The 25,924-nt window shown below is 37.1% G+C and overlaps 3 protein-coding genes and 1 pseudogene across 3 annotated transcripts; all 4 read right to left on the reverse strand.

Annotated features, from left to right (window-relative positions):
• Positions 1-564: 564 nt before the first annotated feature.
• LOC130711999 (protein high chlorophyll fluorescent 107) lies at positions 565-4,908 on the reverse strand. The gene is made up of 8 exons (XM_057561817.1): positions 4,359-4,908; positions 4,102-4,245; positions 3,021-3,326; positions 2,866-2,925; positions 2,449-2,694; positions 1,640-1,750; positions 1,373-1,549; positions 565-1,101 (listed from the first exon to the last, which is right to left on the reverse strand). Exons 1-8 carry the CDS (start codon positions 4,872-4,874, stop codon positions 763-765), a joined length of 1,899 nt encoding a protein of 632 aa, XP_057417800.1. The 5' UTR covers positions 4,875-4,908; the 3' UTR covers positions 565-762.
• Positions 4,909-6,562: 1,654 nt separating this feature from the next.
• LOC130714133 (flavonoid 3'-monooxygenase-like) lies at positions 6,563-9,759 on the reverse strand. The gene is made up of 3 exons (XM_057564026.1): positions 9,239-9,759; positions 8,304-8,750; positions 6,563-7,458 (listed from the first exon to the last, which is right to left on the reverse strand). Exons 1-3 carry the CDS (start codon positions 9,683-9,685, stop codon positions 6,814-6,816), a joined length of 1,539 nt encoding a protein of 512 aa, XP_057420009.1. The 5' UTR covers positions 9,686-9,759; the 3' UTR covers positions 6,563-6,813.
• A 1,629-nt stretch (positions 9,760-11,388) lies between these two features.
• On the reverse strand, positions 11,389-12,476 carry LOC130713283 (uncharacterized; the record flags this gene model as incomplete). The annotated part of the gene is made up of 1 exon (XM_057563060.1): positions 11,389-12,476. A coding segment is annotated over one exon (555 nt), but the record flags the coding sequence as incomplete, so codon positions are not given.
• Positions 12,474-15,412, reverse strand: LOC130711093 (uncharacterized; annotated as a pseudogene).
• Positions 15,413-25,924: the final 10,512 nt, after the last annotated feature.

Raw genomic sequence — 25,924 nt, forward strand, 5'->3', positions numbered from 1 at the left:
TATATATAGACATGTAACAAACAACTACGAACAAATACTCTAAGTTCAAATATGACAAATAACTACAAATACTTAAGCTCAAAGTTTCAAAAAGTCATCCCTCCGACACTAGCACTCCAAGTATGAGTAAAATTATAAAAAAAAATATTATTATATGTATGGATTCTGGGTTGGGTTGGATGGATTTGAACTGAATCCGAAATCCGATCCGAACTTAATTGGGTTGTAGTAAAATCTACCTGATCAACCCGATTACCCGATCCAACCCGCATTTTTTCTATTGGATCGGATTGGGTTGGACGGGTTCATTGGATTTATCCGGCCCATGTTCACCCCTAGTTCATTATATTCCGTTCCGCTCCATTATGTTCCACCAATCCAAGCATAGGCTTAAAGAAAAGATAAACTATTCTAAAATGAATGTCTTTAAAGTTCAAGTATCTCCAAAGTTAATTCAATTTAAATGCATTAGAATCTTGGTTGATTAATTTAAAAACAATTTTTTTTAATTATTGTCAAGACAAGTTCACTTTGAACAAGTTATTCCCCTTGAAGACATGCTACTGTCAATCATAACTCGTAGTATACTTTTTTTTTCATTAAAATTTTCTTGCAGTGCTATGTTTTCAACACAAGGCAAGACATCTCCTGTGCTATGGTCATACTTTAAAATTTAATTTGAGAAGACACCAATTTGTACTGCACAAGGCCCAACCCTTAACAACATTACCTATATTTTGAGATTACACTTTGCCAACTCTATCATTTGATGGCCATATCCTTCTTCCATATCCTTCTTGGAGACGAATATCTTTTCACAGAAGGCATTTTTGGTGTTCCCAACTGAACTTCTAGATTGGACGAATCAAAAGATAATCTGTCCATAATGAAAGCATCCAAGTCAAAGTCACTTTCACCATCCTCGCCACTAGAAAAATCAGCCTTGTTTCGATTTTTTCCGGCAATATTTCTCAGAGAATCAAGCGGCGTGGTGTAAGCATTTGAGTCCAGCTTCAGGAGTCTCTTCAAAGTGTCAATCGCAGGGTCTAGAATATCTAAGAATCCCATAACCCATGAAGCATCATCCACAACCTCCGTGCGCTGTTGCATGCAACAAATAACATTTCAAATATTAGCAGCGCCTAGCGTCATCACAATTAATTTTGGATAAAAGTAATTTTGGTAAAAGTGATTGAAAGTGAAGTGATTTATGTTTGTATGAATTTATGAAAACACAAATTCTACTAGAATTGATTTTGGAGTAAAATCAATTATCTGAGATGATTCCCAAACATCTATGTTGTCATCCAGAGAACCAAACACGTCTAAAGTCATCACTTATGATTATGAATTGATAAACACCAACAGTTACCTGCTGGAAATAAAGGTTACGAATCTCTTCAGCACGCACAGAATTTCCTTGATCTTCCTCCAGTGAAGCCCATGTCATCCATGTCACATAACTCTGAGAATTTATATTCAACGAGGATCTAAATAATCTACGAGCAGCTGAAAGATTGCCAACCCTCTGCTCCAGAACACCCCATGCCTGCGTTGGAGAAAGTTGTTATAAAAAATGAATACTTAGCTATGTAAAGGATCAAAGTGTCACAATATTTATCATATGCAAACATGTTACCTGGAGACACCTGGCAGCACTTTCACTGTTTGAATTAATCGATAAGGCTTTCTGGTATAGTTCTCTAGCTGTATTCAAGTTTCCTTCTTTCCATTCCATCCAACCCCAAGCCTGCATATCCCAAAAGTTATGATTAGTCATTCTCTTTTAACCATAAAGTTATGCGAGTCCAAAATATGCAACAATAAAAAGAACATGGTGCTTTAAAAGGTAAAGGAAAGATTATCTTGCATGCTCAATTAGCGTAACATCATAATTTTTTTTGAAAGACCAACAAAATGAATTATTATAAAGAAAGGAGTACAAGATAATGTACAGAGATAATACTGTGTTAAGAGTTACACGAAAAAATAGTAACAAGAGTGAAAATTTCAAAATAGCAATAAGAGTAAAAATTTCAAATAGCCCTTCATAGAACTTGCAGAGTTCTTATCTTCACCCCATCATCTTCAAGAGTTACTAAAAACATTGAATAGGATTTGATTACCAAAAGATATAAAAGATACATAGAGGTGCTTGCAACTTGTCCCCGCCCACTAGAGAAAAATCATAAGTATATCTCATACATAAAAATCAAATAGAAATGCTAAATTCTGTTCCTTTTTCTAAAAAGTACATCCTCGAGGTCAGAACCACAAATTGAATGGTGTGAAGTAGATGCACAAAGACACAAACCATTCACCATGTCAAGATTACTTCGAAAAAGATATATATATATATATATAATATATATATATATATATATGAAAAGGAATAGAAATTTGGATATTGATGTTTGAGAAAGATATCCAAGTGAGAAGACTTCTTACAAACCAAACAGGTTGATGTTTCGGGTCTAATTCAGAAGCTCTCCTGAACAAAATCCGAGCAAGGTTTGCACTCGAGTGATTGTATTCCAGTAATGCAAGAGACTGGAGGAGAACGGGATCTCTTGGATTCAGCGCATGGCCAATCTTTAGAAGTTTTCTTCCCTTAATAATGTTGCCCACATTAGCTTCAAAAATGCCCCATACATGCCAAGCAAACCTATTTTTAGGACTTGCTTGCACTGCTCTCTATTAATCACAAAGAATAAAAGGAAGCATAAGCCATGCATTGAGATAAATTAATAAAAGTAAAGGGCAAGGAAAAACACCCTAACTCCTAACGAAATTTAGTCTGCTAAGTTCTAACAAGGAAGGGAATCAGAGAGAAAATATGAAAGAATTGGCAATATTAGGTATCACCTCAAATAATTTCCTAGCAGTACGATAGTTTTCCTGTCCCACTTCCATTTGTGCCCAAGCCTATTTCAAAAAGAATCAATACGAATTAATAAGATAATATGTATAATATATAAGATCAATTCAGAAACAATATGCCTTAGATGACCATGACTTACAAGCCAACTAGCACAGCTGTTAGGATTACACTTAGTGGCCTGATTAAATAAGTATCGAGCCTGCTGAAATCTATTTGCTCTAACTTCAAGCAAAGCAAGAGTTTGGTATATGTACTCATTCTGTCCACAATACTTAAGACCTTTGGAAAGCAGATTCCTAGCCTTCGTTATATTTCCCTGTTTCAACTCTAGAACTGCCCATCCGTGCCAAGCTGCAACATGCCTCTTATCAGCTACCGTGGCAGCATCAAAAAGCTCTCTTGCTTTCCTGATATTTCCCATTTTCTTTTCAAGAACTGCCCAGCACTGTTCAAAGATAAATTTCAGTTGTTAACTTCAGCAGAATGTACGTCAAAAGACAATATATTAAAGCATTGAAAGCAATCACTCCAACTCCTGATGTTGGCAGATGAAACATTCTCCATGCCAGGTCTAGCTAGTACAAGCTTCAAAGGCATGCCAGGCCATGTAAATTATAGTCATGTCTAAGCTAAACAGTGATTTCAAATTAGATCGGGGGGGGGGGGGGAACTCATGGATGAGACCTAACAGCTATCCAGTTTTAATACATGAAGATGAACGCCTATGATCCAGCGTTTATTATCACCTGATTAAAATGCTTAATAGGTCCTTAAAGTATAGATAAGATCAGCGGTAACAACTGACTCATTGACAAAGAGTCATTGTCTAAAGTGAAATTTGAAAAGAGTTTTTGGAAATACAGCTGTCTTGCCCACATCAAAGATGTTCTTAGCAGCGGGCAGTCAAGATAAATCACAGTCAGATATGAGAAAATGGATATCCTGGAAATGATTCACCATGGATGGAATGACCAGAACCTACTCATGGCTTATCTTCACAGCTTCATGCTCATCATGATGGTGTAACTAAGTAAGAACTATTGCTAAATAAGAAAATTACCTACATCCAGATCCTATTCCATTTACATGCAATGTGAATTATTATACTAGAATTGCAACTTGCATGCACTACAAAACTTGCCTATACTCTATAGTTCTGAACTTACAGACTTTAACACACTCCTCTGTTATCACATGCAAGAGCAAAATTGAACACTAACCTGCCAAATGTAAGCATTTTCACCCTGAGTAGCTTGGCAACCCTGTTCATATACCTCTCTGGCTTGACTTGTTTTGGATTGCTTGCTCAAAATCTTCCCAAGTGCCACATAAGCTCTACCATCTTCTGGCCAACAGCATATACACTTCCATTCCCAATCCATTCAAAACACAAACAACAAAAACCATAATCAGAAACACAAATCAAATAAACTTCAAACAACAAACAATAACCAAATTGATCAAACACCACACACACCTTCTGAAGAATTTGCTCTGCTTCTTCATACCGAAACTTTCTACCCAAAACCTTAGCCTTATACAACGCCAAGTCCAAATTCACAGTGAGGGGTTTCTCTTTAGGCTCCGATTCGACCCTCTTAGGTTCAAACAACGGCATCTTCTTCGCGAATCTGGTTAGCCCGGCGTCAATCGAAGAACCCTTCGTGTCATCCTCATCTTCATCTGCCTCCTTCACCTCGCCGGAGATCTCCATCACCGGCCGGCGAACCACGAGCGCGCCGTTAGAGTCTTTCGGCGGAGCGTCATTGCGGGAAGTCTGTTCGGAGGGACGGGTATTTTTGTCCAGCACGGTGGTGGTGGTGGTTGATGAGTCGCGGAGAGAGCAACATGGTGCCGGTGCGGTGAGATGGGAGGAGGAGGAGTGGAGGGGTAAAATGGGTACTTTGAGTGTGAATTTGAAGTTGTTGGTTTGAGTGAAGAGAGTGAAGTTGTGTGAAGAAGATGGAGGAGGAAGCTGTGAGAGCACCTTCATTTCTGGTTAACGGACTCAACTGTTTCCTGTTTTACGTACAGACCAAGTGGAAAGAAGAAGAGATTGTAATAAAATTACTGTTATAACCTCCATTTTTTAGCTAATTTTTTTTGTAACAATCTAATAGATGCCTAATTACTAAGCTTTAGACATCACATATATCATGAGTAGTACATCAATTTATATAAAAAGAATATTAGATGATTTTTTATATATTTAAGAATCGAAGTAAAACTTAAGAATAAAGGGTGATTATGTATAATACAAATTTTGAATGAAGGGTGTAAGGGTGGTTTGGTAAATTAATGCATTATGGGTCGCTGGTATGAGATTATCCACGTTACTTTATGATTTGTGTGGCTGAGGTCTTCATTGTGACACGTGGTTGTTTGTTATTGGAAAATACATTCGAGTTCGTGATGTTGCCAACAAAGGGATACAGAAAGTGTTTGTCTTGAGTCATGGATTTTTTTTTAGGGAACAATTTTATATATCCGTTAGAAAATAGAAATATTAAAAAATTGATTTTAAAATATAGAGTATTTTTGGAAAATGATTATACGTTCTTATGTTTATTCTATATAAAGTGATGATATTATTTAGAATCAACTAAACATACTAAAAAGTACCCGCACTTATTACATTCTCTTTTCAATACTATTTTATTGGTTAAAAATTGAAGTAGGTTTCACCAAATTAAAAAACTAAAAACGAGACTTTATTTAATGAACCGTATATTGATTTCAACCAATAGAAAGAAAAAATGTTGAAAAGAGTATATCATTTACCTCATAATCCTAGTATGTAGGGGAAATTTCCTTGTGCGTCCACTTTCTTTTTCGGGGTTCTCCCTCTTGCGGGACTTATCCTTCTCCACGGTAGAGTTTTCTCCTTATAATATGTGAGTTCTCTATCACCTTAGGTGGTTTTATTATCTAAGGAAATGTTTTCCCCCCTTTAAGTTGGGGTTTTTCCTCTTATCCATCATTTATGCGGCTACCATGAGAATCATCTACACCCACTTATGCCTCCACCCTTAGCCTTTTGCCGCATCAGCCCCTGCCTCAGTTATACTAATCAATGCCACTGTCGCCAACATCTTTCTCACTCACCGTTGTTTTATTCCGATGTGTGTATACATGTGCCGAAGTTGACATCCTTTTTGTGTTATTAACGATGCCAACTTGACTTCTTTTGGTGCTGTTGGAGGCACAATATCGATTTTTTTGGAAAATGCATAGACTATAATTTCAACAAAGTAAAATGTGTTGTAAAAGTTGGGATGATGATTAAAATAGGAAAAAAATTGTTTCCACTCGGAATAATTTGCTAGATTGTTTCATTGTTGATTATTGGAGTTTAGAGGATTTTTGGATGGCTTGAATTTAGTTTATTAGCTACTTGTATCAGTTTGAGTAAGCATGTTTTGCTTTGTTGTTCTTAAGTTTTTTAATCTTATTTATTTGCAATATCACGTTTTAAGATTTTATTCTCACATGACATAAGTGCAATTACGCAACTCTTTATGTTTAAATCTAAAGATCTTTGAAAAAAAAAGTGTTAGTATGAGTTAATTACCTACATTTCCATGTTTTTACTATTATTTTTAATAAATTTAGAAATATTTTGAGAAATCTTAAATATCAACCAATAACAACTTTCAGAAACCATATTTTCAGAAAGGAGTCTTGAAAAATAAACGCCCATAATTTTAAACAAATGCAATGGTTCCACACTCAATAGATTTTATACACTCCTAAGTTTGAAATACACCACATTTCCCCTTTCCGGATCTTCACAAACTGGTACACTACAACATCATCTTTCCTTCTTATTATTATTTATAGGAAGATCACCATCAATAATAGGAAGAAAGGGATCTTTCTTTCTTTTTTGGTCTCAGAAAGGGATCTTTCTAAATACTAGCTTAACTTCAAAATCAATGAGAGGCTGCATACACATGTGGCGAGAGCCTGGGCCTAGAGTACACTGACAAAGGCACAGCCCGTTGCAATGTTAGCCCATAAGCTTCATCCATGTTGAGCTTTTCATGGTTAAGCCCATTTTCTAGCTCCCAGTTAAACGAATGGACCAGAGTTGCAGTTAACAGCTGAACCATACGAAGCCCAAGGCTCATCCCAGCACATATCCTACGTCCAGCACCAAAGGGTATCACCTTAAAGTCATTGCCCTTAACATCAACATCAACCTTATCACCCTCTAGGAACCTTTCGGGCTTGAACTCCAATGGCTCAGCCCATTCTTTAGGGTCACGGGCTATGGCCCACACGTTCACCAAGAGAGTGGACCCCTTTGGTATGTGGTAACCCAGTACCTCACAGCTCTCAGATGCGACACGTGGCAGTGAAAGAGGGGTTGATGGGTGAAGACGGAAGGTTTCTTTCACTACTGCTTGCAAGTATGGGAGATGAGGCAAGTCATCTTCTCTCACGTTTCTTTCTCGGCCCACGACTGTGTCCAATTCTTGTTGGACCTGGGCTAGAATTCTTGGGCTACGGATCAGTTCTGCAATGACCCATTCTGTTGTGCTAGCTGACGTGTCAGTCCCAGCTGTGAACATGTTCTGCAAAAAAATTGGACAATGTCAATAAAAACCATGAAAGAAAGTCCAATGTTGAAAAATTAAGCATGGATCAGGATTGAAATTTCTCATCTTATGTTAAAATTTTGTATCTATATCTCTTGTCACATATATGTATTAAAAAATATAGGTAAGACCATTTCAATGTTTATAAAGAGAGATATACAAAATTTTAATATGAGTGAACATGAGAGAAATTTAAATTTATATAATTTAATGCAATTAAAATTCTAGAAATTTAGTTACTCCATAACTGATCAAGCGGTTTAAGTTTTAAGTGATTGATGTGCATTTGAAATTTACTTTTAAATCTGAACCCCACAATTTTGATTAGATGTCTATAGAATCGTGACTGCAATGAATTTATGAGAATGTGACTGTGAGAAGACGGATTTGAGAAATTCATGATTTTTGATAATAAAAAATTACTAACTTATTGCTGAGCTACCCTACTATTATATTTATGTCACTTTTTGGTCCATTGTACTATTTTGATTCATAAAAGTACAATCTTATTTATTTGGCTCTTAAATGTGCCTTTGAATTGCAAGTAGACAATAATTCATTACTTACTTTTTAAAATAACGTAAAATATTTTGTTCACACTAATTCCACATTTACCCTTTAGAAAGAGACGTATGAAATAAATGAGGGAAAAGTTAGAAATATAATGAGTGATATGATGATAAAATGAGAGAAATTGAATGAGAGAGTTTGTGAAAATGGAATGATAGAAATAAGTGGAGGCTAAATATATCATATCAGTAGTTATAAAACAAAAACTTATATGTGTAATATGTTTGAGATATAGAAGAGTAGTTATGTACCAGAAGCAGTGCTTTGATCTCAATATCATTGAGTTTGTTTCCATCATCATCAGGAACATCTTTAAGCGACAACAACGTACTCAACAAATCCTTATGATTCTCACTCTTGGAAGAAGTATTGTGTTCCTCAATAATGCTGGTTAAAAATTCGTCAAACCTATTGTGCAATTTCTTCATCTTAGCTTGCACTCCTTGAAGGTCTAGCCACTCCAAAGAAGGAATAAAGTCACCTATGTTGAAAACACCCGCTAACACCATTAACTCCACCACCATGGCCTTAAACTCATCAGCTCTAGGATCACACCCACCGTCACCGTCGTTGAACACTCTCCTTCCGATCATTACCCTGGATAATGCATTGGTAGTGCATACATTAAGTAGTTGTCCCAAGTTGACAACTTTTGAGTTGGATTTTGATATGTTCCGTGTCAATCTTGATACCTCTTCCTGCAAGTGTTAATGAACTAGAAAAAATAAGTTATATATGATATGACAGGGAAAAAAAAAGATAAATAGAAAAATGAGATATATGTAAGAATTTATATTGTTTGAGTGTGTAAATATCATAATTCATTAAAATTAATGCCATAATAAGTCAAACTGTTAAAAGCATTTTGATCCGTTTTTTTTTCTGCTATCAACACATTTTCATCAGTTTTGATTAGACGATCCATATTTTAAATTATAATAAATAACTTCGAAACCACTCAAAACACTTGGTTGAATGCATGAGACTCAATTCGGGAGTCCAAATCTGTTATTTGACCCATGAAGTAAGCAAAATACTCCATAGAACTAAACATAATCCATTAAAAAAAAACTAAAGTCAACGTTATTATATTATATGAACATGGGATCGTTAAAGTATAAGAGATGAATCACAAAAAAGCAACGTGTAGAAACAAAAACAAATGTTATTAAAAATGTTGATTAACCTGACGCAAGTGTTTGAAATTATCCAAGGCCTTGCCGGAGAAGAGGTGGAGGTTGGTGATTTTCCGGAGATATCGCCACCGTGCACCGTACGGAGCAAACACAAGATCCTGATAGTTATAAGCTATGTACTTAGCTCCGGCGTTGGGCGGCCGGCTACTAAAATTTGCATCATGAACCTTCAAAAACTGTTCTGCCACGGCGGCCGACGCCGCCACCACGACGTCCACAAAGCCCAATTTGAGGTGCATGAGCGGGCCGTGGGCTCGGGCCAAGGCTGCGAGGGAGTGGTGCGGCACGGGGCCCATATGGGGAAAGTTTCCTATTATGGGCCATGGTTTTGGGCCCGGAGGGAGTGGGAGTGAGGGACGTGTTGAGAACTTCACGACACGGTGTATGAAGATGAGGAATGTGATGGTGGCAAAGCCAATGATCATCCATGGGAACATGGTTGTGTAACGATAATGGTGGGTGGTGTCGTTATGGTAGTAATTGATAACGTTGTCTTTTCCTTTTGAGCTCAACCTCTATACGTTACTTATAGAAGGAAACGCTTCTTCTCTGACTTTACCCGTTCTTTACTTGACAAGTAGCTAGACACAAGGGCTGCTCAACGTACCTTCAACTTTTCAATCAATTGATACTGCTTTCACACTAATTTTTTTAAAAAATACTATTTTGGTCAAATGTATTTTTGTATAACCACTTCATAACTTTCTCCGTGCATGTGGCTAACTGTTCAATAAAATGTTAAATACACCCCATTAGAGTTTTAAATTGTAGTTGAGGTACTCATTCACTCCATAATTGCTGACAAATGCGACCTCGCATTTCAATCGCCAATGCAAAGATTCCAAAACATGATATGTTGTGTTTCCGATCTCGATCGCAATTCCACGATTTAACACAACACCCAATATCCATCTACATCCAAGAGATGGTAATGGACATGAATGCTAAATCACATTATCACACGACCCATGGAGTGCACTACTACATACACGACCAAGTGTATTTTAAAACAGAAAACTGTTAAAGCTAGAAAATGTAACAGTTTTAATTTATTTTTAAATTTGGATTTAATGACTAATCGAGAATCAGTCGTGCATGTAGTGCTTTTACTTTGTCGCGAGCTTCAGCATTTTCCAGTAATGGAAGATGGATGGATGAAATATATGATCGGTAAAGTGATAAAAAAAAGAATAGAGATACTAAAAAAAAGAGTGAAAAAAAATAAAATAAAAAATGAATGTGCATGTATAAAAATTACTAGTTCTTCGAATATGAAAGTGTTGGCATTTGTCAAAAAAAGAAGGTGTTGGCATTACTGGTTGTTGAACCATCGTATGGACTTCACTCGTGTCTCGTGGAGGTTATGCAATAGCGTTAGGTAAGCACGACGCTATCGCTACGTTGGTTGAGTATGGCCTGGTCATATTTTCAAAACTAGTATTGCCCTTCATTTATTAATAAAGCTGATTTTTTTTTGTTCCTTCGGAAAACTAATATAGCTGATAAGTATACACTTCTAGAAATAAAATAAAAAACTATTGAAAAAAGTAGTAAATACTGAGTATATCAATTTGTTTAATATTAAATTATTAATTGATTGAAAAATCTATGCATTAATCAAGGATATTACTACAGAGTGAATAACAATTTAAAAAAGCAATAACTATTATAAAAAGTAGTTACTATATAGTACTTTTTTGGTCATCAGTTACTATATATATTATTGATTGAATGAAACATTTAAAACATGGATTAAAAAAGTTAATAAAATTAAGAAAAAAGAAAAAGAAAGGTAGTTGCTAAAATGAGTCGGTTCAACAATAAAGACTCATCTACCGGTTAAAATTTTGATTGTGTTTTATCGTAGCAATGCAGAGTTCCATTCTTAGGGACGTGAGATTTGAAAGTTGGGTTTTCTGAGCTTTGTGCATTCATCAACCATGGTCATTTTACGCGCATCTCCATCACCATTATTCGTTTCCACCGCTCGTACATTTTTCATCAAAAAATGAATTTCATGAGATAAAGTTAATTGACAAGTAAAAGTAAAATCTAAATATGTAGTATTTACCTTGAATAACATGGTAATAATCTATAAAATTACTTAATGGGACACCATACCAAAAAAAAAATTTGAGGGTACCACATAATTTACCAATTTTTTATATGAAAAGTGGGAAACTAATGACAATGCACATTATGAGTTCAAAAGAAAGACACGTGATTTCATGTGAACAGGTTACGTGACGTGGCTAGATGAAATTCAAGAAATACTGAAACTCATACATCAAAAGTAAAGAATGAATTCCCACCTATTACTACTTCATATCCAAAAAAAACTCTGCGACCAATAGGGCCCTATAACTATGAGCCTCATTAGCCAACAATTTGGCAACTTGGTTTGCTTCCCGGAAGACATGCTCAAAGAGCAATCTCCGTCTTCTACTCTTCCAATTCAGAATCAGCAAAACGATGTTCTACCATAAGGATGGTTTTCAATTCAACTAGCTGACAGCAAATTAAGTGCAGTTGCACAATCACTCTCAATACTTTGTAGCTTAACCGGTTTTCTACCGAATGTGAATTTCCCTCATAATCATAATAGCTGTTGCTGTTTCATATTAAATCATATCTGAGATAACTCAAAGCCCTCATAAGTCACAATCATCCAAACTAACAGTCGTTCCAGCGCCTCTTTCGAGCTGGTCTATGTTGCTTTATTTCACTCATATTAACTGCTGTGTCTGCATTGAGCTTCAAAGTCTTTTCTGCTTCTTTGATCATATTCATTGGCTGCTTAAAGCGCTCCCCACGTTTCTCCATCTTAGCTAATGTATCAAGAATCTTCTGGCTGGCAATATTGCCAGTATGCAGTTCAGAATTATATCCATTTTGTGACTTTCTCTTCTTCACAGTATTGTCAGTGAGTGCTGCACCCTCAGAACCATCTCTTCTGGATACAGAAGGCTCCATATGAGGTTCTTCAGTCACTATCTCACCTTCCTCAATATCCAAACTTTCTTTCTGCCCTTTATTCGGAAGATTCTCAAGCCATTTCTGATTTTCATTCTCACACACAGATTTCGAAATGTCAAACTTGATAGTCTTATTATTGTGAGAATCATCAAAAGCCAGTAAAGCTGTCCGCTTCTTAGTGAATCCTTGGTCCATACATTCAAGCCTATCATTGCACACCACTCTGGAACTTTTTGCATGAGACTGCAGAATCAGTTATGAATGAGGGCACAACATAAATTAATAATCAAATCAACACAAGGATAATATCAGCACATTAACAACTCAAAATGAATGACGCTGCCTGAAAATGTGCAGTATAAATGTATAATCCATCCAATAAGTGATAGTGCAACGAGGTATGATTAATGTGAGTTAGCAAGTTAGAATACCAAGTATAAACGAATGTATTTTGAGCAGCAGTAGTCATTTAAGTAACAGCATGACAGGTAAAACTGAAAAGTATTACAAGAAAAATATATAGAAATAACCCACTAAAAAATAGAACAGTACAATCTCTGATCATAAGGTCAATACAAAAATAATGTGTGATAGAATTATATAAAAAGTCAGTAAACCTATCCCTGAGCTCAGTCATTTATTCAACATCAGGATGAGGATATACAATGTTCAACTGTGTCATCCATTTTTTTAGCTAAATGCTTTTAGACTAATCTTATCATGGGAAATTTTATAACTAGAAGTACAAATGGCACTGAAGCTGCAGTACCAGACCAAGATAATCAAGTCATATATATATTAATGAGGCTACAACGAATTAAGTAAATCGTGGTCCATGTCTTCACAACACAAAATTGATAAACAATAATCTATCTTCAGGCTACCAATTACCTAGTAGGAAGCCATTTCATAGCAGTGATAAAATACATAAAATGATCACAATACATAGCCGGAAAGGCAGAAACTGGTCATCACAGTACACATTTCATTAAAATACCATAGGCAGCATGTTATAATTATTCAGTGGAAGGGAAATGCCTGAGAATACCCTTATTGCCAAAAGGAAAAAACACTAATTTAGAACCAATAACAAGGTCCAAAAATTGAACCATACACATATGTCCACTTTCTATACAGGAAAAAAACTAATAATACAGGCACCAGCGCAGACTTTGAAGGTCATAGAACATCACAACTCTTCAGCAAGCCCATGCATTGAAAATTGGAAAAAATCATTTACACAATATAAACATCAGAAGTAAGGAACAGTTCATCTGATTCCATCACTGGACTACACAGATAAAAGGTAAATCAGCACAGCGTAGCCATCAAACTCTGGGGGGGGGGGATCTATAGCATCTTAGTGACTTAGATAAAACCAGACACATATATCCTACCCATCAAGCTCCATGTATGTATTGTACATGTCCAAGACTATACTTTTACTTGGGACTTCCCCAGATATGGTTGAGTGGTGAACTTAAGTTACTTTGGTTGCATGGTAGACTGATTAAGAAATTCCAAAAACAATGAAAAATGTGCAAGCAAAATATTCCGGTGCAGAAGCTTTTATCAATTGAAATTTATAATAAGCCAAAAATATATATTTAGCCACAAGATCACTGGATGTAGCTCCTGATCAGCAAGGCTAAGTAATAAGTATCCATGTTGACTCAAGGAATTTTAATCACCACAACCCATTACCATAAGATGTCAAATTCCCTGCACAGCCCATATATTAATTTTTAGGTTGGTTCAGGAGCAAAATGGGAAAGAGAGAAAGAGTAGAGAGGGGAGAAAACCCGTAAACTATACAACCTACAACAGTCAAGCCTTTTCCCCACCATGTGAGGATGGTTATATGGATCAATTGACGGCATTAGATTCCATAGATAAAATCCTGAAATTCTAGTTCACGTCCAACATAAAATAAATTAAACAAAGCTGAGGGCAAATAGAATAATCAGCTTGAGCAAAGCAAGAATATTGTATCATGAGTGTGTTGTGTTACCAGACAGTAGGAGAAACAGGCAAACATATGTGACACAAAAGAAGCACTTTCAACCACAAAGTATCTCATTTTAGCTGCAGAAAGGAAGTCTGAGACATATGCTATATTGGCTTCAAGGAACTTTGTAAACTAGCTTCCGTTTTCTTACCTGTGGTTTTCTTTAATTTATAGCTTGATAGGATGTTCAAGCAAGTCATAACATCTATAATTAGTTTAAAAGCTATAACTGCAGCAGGTAGTGGTACACTAAATATTGGATGAGAAAAAGTTCGAGCCCAATTATTAGTGTACTGTGTACACTGGGGTTGTATTAGTTTACTGTGTACACTCAGGCTCAGCTGCAATGGATTATTTCCACTAGTTAGTTACTCACAGTTAGTTGGTTAGAATTAGTTAGCTCTGTTTCAGAGTTTTCTTCCAATGCAAGCTTCCTATGTTTTCTATATAACTAGGGACATAACACATTTGCATCTAATGAGAATACACAGATTCTTTCTCTATTCTGTTCTTTTATAATTATTTCGATAAAAAGTACAATAATACAGGTTCTTAACCATAGTTTCCCTAATTTTACCTTTCCTTCCCTATTAATCAAGTCAACTGATTGCCTGGATCTCAGCACAGCCTGCTGACAGTGATCTCTACTAATAACCTTAGAACTTCTTGTTAATAAACTTTTGCCATATCTCCTAGGAAAATTTAGTTGATGCTGCCATTTTGTATCATCATTTTGCATCTTAGCATGATTAGATCCATATCTTCCATTTGTCTCATGCCTCAGCATTCCCTCCAGGAAAAATGTATCATCTTCAGGATGCAATTCATCATGATGCCAATGGAAAAAATTAACATCATCCTTGGTACAGTGCGGAGCCTCAGATGGGGGAGTGTAAACCTTACACTCTTTTATAGGACAACTAATGCAATCATCATCTTCAGTAGGATCGGTATAACCGCTGTACCAGTCACTGCCTCTGTTAGTGGCATGTTTATGCCTCTCACATCCCCTAAAGTTCTCATTTACTCTTGTGGCACGCACACAATTTCTCGGTCAATCAGTATAAGGTACTCTATGATACTTCAAATATGAAGGCTTATGATGTGTGTGTTTCGGGTGCTTATCTTTCATTTTCCCAGACCACATGGTATTGACGACTAGGGGGGCCCCGCCTTTCATAATGTCTACTATTGAGAATTGAGAGAATTGATGAATTGTTATTCAGTAAAGTGAAAAATGAAATTGGTAATTTACATCAATTGCAATCTTGCTTTAAATACACACTCTATTAGTGTTAAAACTACTGCTAACAAACTAATAACTAACTGAACTACCTCTAACAAACTAGTAACAAACTAGTAACTAATCTAACTGCCTAACAAACTATTGTTAGTCTGTATTACCCCCCCACAAGCTGGAGCATGGAGATTATACAAGCCCAGCTTGGTTACAAAAGTGGGAAACAAAGATGGGGGCAAAGGTTTGGTAAAAATGTCAGCTAGCTGATGGTGAGTGGAAATAGGCAGGAGATGGATCAAGCCAGCTTGCAACTTGGCACGGACAACATGACAATCCAGTTCTATGTGTTTGGTCCTCTCGTGAAATGTCGGATTGTGAGCAATGTGAAGCGCAGACTGATTGTCACAAAAGAGAGGAACCGGTAATGGAACATTGAGCTTGAGGAACTGGAACAAATAGGAGAGCCACTGGACTTCACACACAGTAGCAGCAAGGGCCCTATACTCTGCCTCAGAGGATGAACGAGAAACAGTGGTTTGTTTCTTCGTGCGCCATGAAATTAGAGAGGTGCCAAGAAATATGGAATATCCAGTGACAGAACGTCAAGTATCGGGGCAACCAGCCCAGTCAGAATCACTATAGGCTTGGAGCTTCAGTGGAGAATCAGCTGAGAAAAAAAGACCTTGACCAGGTGCTCCTTTGACATAACGAAGAACACGAGTTGCAGCTTGCTGATGAACATCAGTTGGAGAAGCAAGAAATTGACTTAATTGCTGAACAGCATAGTTTAAGTCAGGTCTAGTCGTGGTGAGGTAAAGCAACCTTCCAACCAAACGACGATAGCTAGTGGGATCATCAAGAGGAGTACCACTATGCTGAGAAAGATGCAAGGTAGAATCCATTGGAGTGCGAACTGACTTGCAGCCAAGGAGACCTGCATCAGTGAGAAGTTCAAGAGCATACTTGCGTTGAGTAAGACAAATGCCTTTGGTAGATCTAGCCACCTCTAAGCCAAGGAAATATTTGAGGTTGCCTAGATCCTTGATTCGAAATTTACTGTGAAGAAAGGCTTTGACAAGCTGAATTTCTTCATAACAATTGCCAGTAAGTAAGACATCATCCACATATAAGAGCAAGGCAGTAACTGAAGTAGACGTGCGCTTAAGTAGCAAAGTGTGGTTATGTGGACACTGTTCATAGCCCAGAGATGTTAGAGTAGTCACCAATGTTTGGTACCATTGTCTGCTTGCCTGCTTCAACCCGTAAAGGGACTTCTGCAGAAGACAGACCTGATTGGGCTGAGGAGTATTAACACCAGGAGGGAGACGCATGTAGATCTCCTCATCTAAGGAGCCATGAAGAAATGCGTTGTCGACATCAAGCTGATGGAGAAACCAATTTTGAGATGCGGCAAGAGCTAACAGTAGTCGAAGAGTAGTCATCTTCGCAACCGGTGAAAAAGTATCCAGATAATCAAGGCCTGCAACTTGAGTATAGCCTTTGGCTACAAGACGCGCTTTGTAGCGATCAATAGACCCATCTGGCTTGTGTTTGACACGATAAACCCACTTGCAACCAATTGGTTTCTTGGTGGGAGGCAAATCAACAATTATCCAAGTGTTGTTGCGAGCCAAAGCTTCTAACTCCTTATCCATGGCATCACGCCATTCCTTGCACTGTGCAGCTTGTGTATAAGTCTTAGGCTCAACAACTGTAGAAATGTTAGTGGTAAAAGCATAATGGGTGGGAGACAAAGTGTGATAAGACACAACAGAGGATAATGGATGTTTGATACCTGAATAAACCTTTGAGGAAGAATGTGCAGCAGCTATAGAGGGAGGCACGGTTAACTGATAATCATGAAGGTGAGAAGGGACACGACGGGAACGAGTGGAATGTCGTGTAACAGGCTGGGGAGTAGGCAAAACTTCAGGGGTGGGGTGTACTGGATCAATGTTTGGTCCTGTGGGTAAAGAAGTGTAATCAAGGGCCTCAGCCCCTAGAAAACTAGGCAAGGAAGGACTAGTATGGGCACAAGCATCAAGATTATGATCCAAAGTTTGGAAAGGGAAGTCTGTTTCATGAAATATCACATGTCTAGAGAGTAAGACTTCTCGTGATTTCATGTCAAAAAGCAAATAACCTTTTGTACCTTGTCTATAGCCTATGAACACACACCTACGAGCTCTAGGATCTAACTTTGTCCTATTTCTGGAAAGTGTAGATGCATAGCACAATGAACCAAAAGTTTTGAGAAAGCTAAAATCAGGAAGTTTGTGATACAAAAGTTCATAAGGTGTTTTGTTACCTAATGAAGGAACAGGTAACCTATTAATGAGGAAAGTAGCATGAGCTACTGCATGAGACCAAAAAACTTTGGGTAAATTGGCTTGGAAAAGCAAGGATCGAGTAACATTCAATAAGTGTTGGTGCTTTCTCTCAACAACTGAGTTTTGTTGAGGAGTTTCTACACACACCCGTTGATGTATAATTCCTTTTGAGGAGTAAAATTGTGTTAAGAAAAATTCAGGTCCATTGTCTGATCTAACTACCTTAACTTGACCCTGAAACTGAGTTTCAACCATGGCACAAAAGGAAGGAATTAATTCCTTGACCTCTGACTTAGCTTGTAACAGAAACAGCCAAGTAAATTTTGAATAATCATCAACAATAGTTAAGAAAAAACGATGACCATGCATTGAAGAAACAGAACAAGGACCCCAAATGTCAATATGAATCAAATCAAAAGCTTTATTAGATCTGCTTTCACTATCAGGAAAGGACAATTTCCTCTGTTTGGCTATATGACAAGTCTCACAAACAAGATCTTTATTGCAAACAATATATGGAAAATCTTTACCTAAGAGTCTAAGCCTATCTAGAGAAGGATGGCCTAGACGAAAATGCCACAAACTTGAGGATTGTACTGTTGTGGCAGCAGAAAAACAAGTTGACAATCGAGGTGATGAAGTCAAATGAGGCGTAGCCAGTGTTGGAGTAGCAAGATAGTAGAGTCCTTCAACCTCTTTAGCTGCACCAATCATCCTCCAGGCTTTGGTATCCTGTATCAAACACAATTTAGGAAGGAAAATTAGTCTGCAAGCTAGTGTGTTAACAAGCTTGGTCACTGAGATCAAATTGAAATGGAATTCTGGAAGATAAAGAACATCAACCAGGTAAAAGCTATCTGTGAACATAACAGTGCCAGAAAAATGTGCAGTAAGTGATGAACCATTAGGAAGATTCACAAGAATAGGCTTTATGCGTTTATATGACACAAAAACTGATAAAGTGCAAGAAATGTGGTCTGTGGCTCCTGTATCAATGATCCATTGGAGAGGTTTGAGTTTACCATTCTTGGTAGGGACAGTCACAGTATTGTGTTGAGCAACAACAGAAGTCTTGGTAGTTGGAGCAAAATTGACTTTGGCAGTGCGTTGATGCTCCTGATCTTGTGAAGGTAAGAGAGAAATCAAACTGTTGTATTGAGCTTCAGTAAGGCTAAACCTGGTGTGATCTCCATGAGTGGAACCAGCATCATCATCCTCTGTGCTTGCTCCTGAATCAGCACCCATAGCCAGATTTGCATGCTTCTGATGCCCCTGAGAATTAGCAGTCTTGGATTTGAAGCTTTGGGGATAACCGTGCTTCTTGTAGCACACATCAACAGTGTGTCCAGTTTTGCCACAATAAGAACAAATCCTACGAGCTTGATTATGGTATCCATTGTTGGAGTTTCCATGAGAACCGCGATTGCCACCAGCACCAGAAGTGCTTCCAGAATGATAAGCACCAGAAGTGCTTCCAGAGTGAAAATTTGAGGATTTACCTCCACTGTGATGCGAGCGCTGAGAATCTGATGCTCCACTCGCATTCGCCATTAAAGCCTTTGGAACATGCTCAACTGCAAATTGCCGTTCTTGCTGAGCAGCCAATTGAAAAACACGATTTATGCTAGGAAGAGGATCCATAAGCATAATCTGTGACCTAACGCCTGAGAATTGCTCACTGAGACCTCGAAGAAAACGAATCACATGATCTGAATTTCGTTCTTCCTTGATCTTGACCAGAGCTTCACAGGTACAAGAAGGTAGTGGTTTGAGTACCTCCAATTCATCAATCAGGATCTTCATCGCCGTGAAATACTTTGTTACGGAAAGATCGCCTTGCTTCAAGCTGTAAATCTCTTCTTGAAGCTCAGAAATTCGGAAAAGATCCGCTTGTGAGAAGCGTTCCTTCAACTCTTTCCAAACATCGATCGCCTTTTCACGCCACAGGATCGATTGCGCGATTTCAACGTTCATGGAACGGATCATCCAGCCAAGAACCATCGTATTGCATCGTTGCCAGAAAGGATGAATCGCATGATCCTCTGCAGGTTCAGGCAGCGATCCATCCACCAAACCGAGTTTGTTCTTCGTCAACAAACTCATCCTCATCGATCTGGACCAACTGTGATAATTGCTCTCAGATAACGGAGGTGAAACGAGAATCATCGATGGATTCTCGTTGGGATGCACGTAGAGTGGACAAGAAGTGACCAAGACATCTTCAACTGTGTAAGGATAAGGAGTTGCCATGGCTGCCATAGCCAGATCTGGTTGCGAGAACGAAGAAGCTTCAAGAAACGCTCAGGGGAATCTCGAGGTTGAAGAAGCTTCGCGAACCAGAATAGGAAAAGGAAAAATCAGAGTGCACAACAGAGCTCTCTTAGAGAGAGCTCTGATACCATATTGAGAATTGAGAGAATTGATGAATTGTTATTCAGTAAAGTGAAAAATGAAATTGGTAATTTACATCAATTGCAATCTTGCTTTAAATACACACTCTATTAGTGTTAAAACTACTGCTAACAAACTAATAACTAACTGAACTACCTCTAACAAACTAGTAACAAACTAGTAACTAATCTAACTGCCTAACAAACTATTGTTAGTCTGTATTATCTACCCCTTCAGTGATATATTTTATGTTCTCTATCAAATTGAGGAAACTGCTTTTCATGATGTCTACCCATTTCTCTGTCAGCAAAAGAAGAATACATTCTATTACTTCTGTTTAAAAACTCAAACTCATATTCATCAAACTGTTGATCATTATCACAGTTTCTGTTCATAAAATGGGGCTTGTGATGCATTCTTCTCCTTTGAGTATCTCTCTCCTTAGCAGGAAAGGAGGAATGTTTTGGAAGAAAGTGTCTTGACTCCTTATAAGAGAGGAGACACAGGTCATCATCAAGATGATGTTCTCCATCAGCAGGATGCCAATTACTGTGTTCATTATATGCAGTTAGAGTTCTTTGCTCCGAAAAAACATTCCCTATCATCCCCATTTATTCTGTTATATTGATTTGCATTCTCCCTGAAGCTGTCTCGATGTTCCCTATCTGAATATTCACTTTCTGCTGTCTGAACCAGGTCATCAACAACCTTTTCAGCACCATAATAGAAGGAATGTTTTGTTTCCCTGTTATAAGAAAAATCTTTCCTTTTATGAGTGCCACAATGTTGCAGTCGTTCTTTCAGTCTATAATTGACAAACTGATGATCCCGGGGAGATAGATCCCTTCCACTAGACTTAGGAATGTGAGAGACATAATTATCATTTTCAATGTTGTTTTTCAGTTTAGAACCAGGTACATGTCTACCACATTGATGCCCCGGTTCCCGTTGTACTGGACCTCAATTTCTTGAATAATAAGCTATATTTACTGGTATTTTGTTGAAGCTGATGTTCTTTGAGGTTTTACGATAAAGGGACAAAGACTCCTTTAAATTGCTGCCAGAATGCACCAAAGGGCTTCTTAAAGGGCTGTGACTATTCTCATTATCAACATGTGCATTATCTTCAGTTCCCTCAGAATCATTGTCAGTATAGGAAGTCAGGCTAAGATCTTGATCGCCAAGTGATAATTCTGGTTCAATCCAGCATGAATCTTCACTACATGTGTCTATGCTAACTCTCTCCCCAGTTTTAATTTCTCCCTCCAGCATTTCTGTAGCATCTTCTGAATGTTGGTCCACTTCATCTGGATGCTGAGCTTTAACCATGCAAGGAATCAGGTCATTTCTGTGAAAATCAGAGTCCACATAAGTAATCATCATGTTTGATTATCTAAAAATAACTCACTTCAAGAAACATGGAGAATTTTAGCAACAAAGTCTTTTAATAGAAAGACAAAAACCAAAAGCCATTTACAAATTACAATCAAGGATCTATTTGCAACAAGAAGTGCTGGGAACTATATAGAAGATACAATTATCCACAGAATGGAAAGTACTAACTAGTGCATACTTTTGAGGTGAAAATCAGAAGCAGAAAATTACAATTGTTATATTTACCCCCCTCCCCCTCAACAAAAAAAAAATCTGTTGTGAAAAATTGTTTACAGATTTTGACCCCCTAAACCTTTAAAAATAGTCAGAAGAAAAAGTTGGTTGAGATTTCCTCTGTTTGACGAGTCAACAAACATTTCAGATTTATAAAACCCAATTTTCAAATGCTGAATTAAAAAACGATATGACAGACTTGGCCGTGCTTCTAATATGGAACAGTTAGAAACAAATATAAGCTTCAATTAAGAGAAACAGATCTATATCCTAGATTCATCATAATTACATAAATTATATATATATATATATATGGAATTACTCAGACAATATCTGACACATACCTTTCCTGAACAGACAACTCTTCTGATTCTTTTACATCTTCAAACTGGTCCTTGTACATACCATCATGTTCACTGGAAGAGTTGTAATTGTTTCTGTTTTTGTCTGCAATAATTTCTTCTTCTTCCAATGGATCACATTCATCGCTATTGAAAGAACCGGAACTCTTGTCGGAGGACTCTTGCACCTTGATCTGCTCGAATGCATGGATAATTACTAGACATACAGCAACTACAGCACAAGAATAAGGTAAAATAAGAGTGAGCACAAACCTGTATGATAACATCAGAATCTAAACTGCGAGGATGCCTCACATGAATAGATGGTTGGCGCTCAACCACACTGTTTTCAACCTGTATTGCTCTGCCCTTAGGCTGAATTATCAAACAACAATCAATAATAAAGTCATGCAACGGTGAAGAAAACAACTTCAGTAAACTATAATATATAGAAAGTGGAATTGTAGGAAAGAGGCAATATTAACATCAGCATACCAAATCACATGTTGAGGAAGGAGAAAGTGAACTCCCTGACACAGTGTGATCAATTTGCTCCCTCATGGATTCCTGAAATACTTACTCCAGTAAACAAGGTTGAACAAGAGAAACGGTCGCAATTAACACAGCTAAAGTTTTACTTATCACAAAGTGTTACACACCTGATTCAATTTAACAGACTCATTAACAGGGGTAACATTTTGCTTGGATGTTTGCCACAGTTGCCCCAATGAAAAATTTCAATAAAGGGTTCTTATCAGTAATGTTAAAACTAGACGTGTCTATGAAGCCCGGATATTAAACAATACAACACGAACACCGGAACTCAAGATGCAATGCGGTCTAGATATGTTAACAAAAAAATATGAAAAAAATATTTGTTTACATAAATACATACATAGTGTTTATAAAGAAAAGCAGATGCTTCTGATGATGATCAAAATTTACAAAAAGATACTTGTGATCATAACAAAAAATTATAGACACACCTCTTCCTTGTCCATATCAGAATATATTTGTTCCCCTATAAACATGTTATAAAAATTACATATCTTTTCTCAATCCATGCCAGAATGTCACAATAAGCATCATTTGTCCTATTTAAAAGAAGTATTGGCTCTATTCAATTGCCAATTATTTTTGTCTAGTACTAATTGTATCACTTTCATCTCTCCTATTCCCATCATTCAAAAATATCTTCTTAGTCTAGTTCATCAAGAGACAATATTGCCAAGTTGAGAAGTCCACCACTATCATCAAGTCGATCACATATATGTACATGAATATCTTCCAACCTTGACTCTCCTATAGTATATTATTTATCTTCCATAGACAATAGTCAAGGTTGGGGTGCACATAAGTCAAATCCTTTGCCCTATAGGATCCATTTTTTTTCTCCTCAAGAAATAAATATTGAAAGTATATAATCCAATTCCTCTTGCAACATTAACATGATGAACAGCAAGGCTGTACAAGAAGCTAAGGGCAAGTTTTTAGATCCGTATCCCAAACATATCAAAGGTGTATTCCAAAAGTTTCAGACAATAATATATATTTTTTTTTATTTAAAGAAAGTTGAAGGATACTCATTGGATACGACGTATCTAGGAGTATCATACCTATATTACTATCAGATGCAGGTTTGACATCAATACGTCAGATGATATGATGGGTAATGCAATAGGAATGGAGCAGAAACTAAAAAGGAAAGCATCATTTGTGCTTGAAGCTAACCAGAAAGACCAAGAGACAAGCATCACATGTAAACTACAAGTTGAAACTCACAAGAGACACACAGTATTGCATCCAAGTGTGAAAACCTCATAATTTCAGATAGAATATAATACATTAAAATCACTATCATCATTTTAAGTTTTAGCATTGTGGTTCAGGATCATAGTGCTCCACCAGGATGTAAGCTTTGTAATTACTTGTTCATTTTATCGAAGTTGAATCTCTATGCAATTTCCTTTTTCTTTTGCAGGGGAGCAGGAAGGAGGAAAATGAAATGTAAAAAAAAAAGTGTCACTCCATTTGCTTGCAAAATCAAGTTTTTTATACAAATCACACAGTGCATTTGTTAGAAGGACAATACCCAGTTCCTAGTTTCCACAAAAAAAGCAATAGAAACAGCTATCCTCCAAATTGAAGAACCTCTGAGGAAACTGGAAACAGTACCTTGGGACTTGAAAATTGTGAATCGTATCCACCTTTCACTCCATTTTGACTCAGTCCACCACACCATGTCCATCTGAACTCACAAGTTCCGAGTCATCCTTCAACTCTCCATTGTTGGCCAACTTTGTTCAATCCGTCACCGCCACCGTCGCCGTCATCGTCTTCAGGTTCTTCTCCGGGAGCCGGGGCGGGAAGAATGTCGAGGTCGGCGTAAAGTTCTCCAAAATCATCGTCGGCGAAGTTTTCCATTGGCTTGAGCGCAACTCAGTTGGCGCCAGTGAGTGTGCTTTCGAAGAGAGGTTGCGTAGCCATGAATGCCCCTAAAGCTAACATTTCTGTGCGGTGTCCATAAACCCTCGCAATCTTAAACCCTGCCATGCCATAAAAGCAATTTTAATTTATGGTCTCATTCATTTGTATTTTTTTGAAAAAAATGCCTTTGTTAAAATGTGTGCTTAATGGGGACTGCTTATGGTTCTATTGATATAATATTGGTAGGGTTTTAATTGTGGGTGTTACCCATACTCTTCCAAATTATGGGTGAAGGAAATGTCGTTGCTAATCATTTGGCCAAGCTTGGTTCAACTCATACAGTGTTGTTAGTGTTTGAAGTGCTCATTTGGTTAGAATTATGCCTCTTTTGCAAATTGATGCGCTTGATGTGGCTTTTCTACGGCCTTAGTTTTCTTTTGTCCTTTTTTTCTTTACTTTTCAGAATAAAGGGTTTAGTATTTCAAAAAAAAAAAGGTTTAGAACCTTTAGTTTGTTAAAGAAGAAATTAAGACAAATTAAACTTAAGGATACGAACCCCTCAACTTTTAGATTGATACTACAAAAATTGCCTTCAGCGTATATAAAAAAATAGATAAATTTTTTTAACATGAAAACATTAGGTGAAAGTGAAACTTTTATTTGCTTCTTCCTATTGTGCTTCAAGTGTTCTGTTGGCTTAAAAGATACAAAAAGAATACTCATTTAGGGGAACTGATCACATAAAAAATAAGAAATATGTTTTAGTTTATTATTTAATTCTTTAATATACTTTTGTATTCTTGATTTCCAAAAAAAAAAACTTATTTTTATATTCTTAATATAGTATTGTTTTGCATAATTCGCCTATAGATGATAATTAGCTCACATTCAAGAGACAACTATAACATTTTTGGGATGTTAAAGTGGGTTTAAGCCACAAAGTCAATTTGATTAATGGGGCGAGTAAAATGGGTTAGGTGACTCAACAGATCTCACCTAACCTACAAACTTGGCATGCCAACAACGGTGCGGGCTAGCTCAACCCGCTAGCCAACATTTTATGAAAAAATGAAATTTTAAGACTTTGTACAATGTTTAATGTTTAAGTGAATTTTGGTGAGCTAATTTGTCGAACATTCATAGTGAGGGATCAGTCACTACTATTGGTTCGGAATATCCTTAATATCCATAACCTCGCTAAAAAATCTAAACTAGACCCACAACATGTGCCCCTGAAATTCATCTGAAAGAAATGTTTAACCTGTCATTCATTCATTATTTCACATTATACATATCGGTAAAACGCCCCTTTGTCTTTTTGGCAACAGAATAGTGACTGCTACTGTGCTGTTTGA

This window comes from Lotus japonicus, chromosome 4 (assembly GCF_012489685.1).
Source record: "Lotus japonicus ecotype B-129 chromosome 4, LjGifu_v1.2".
Lineage (NCBI taxonomy): Eukaryota > Viridiplantae > Streptophyta > Magnoliopsida > Fabales > Fabaceae > Lotus > Lotus japonicus.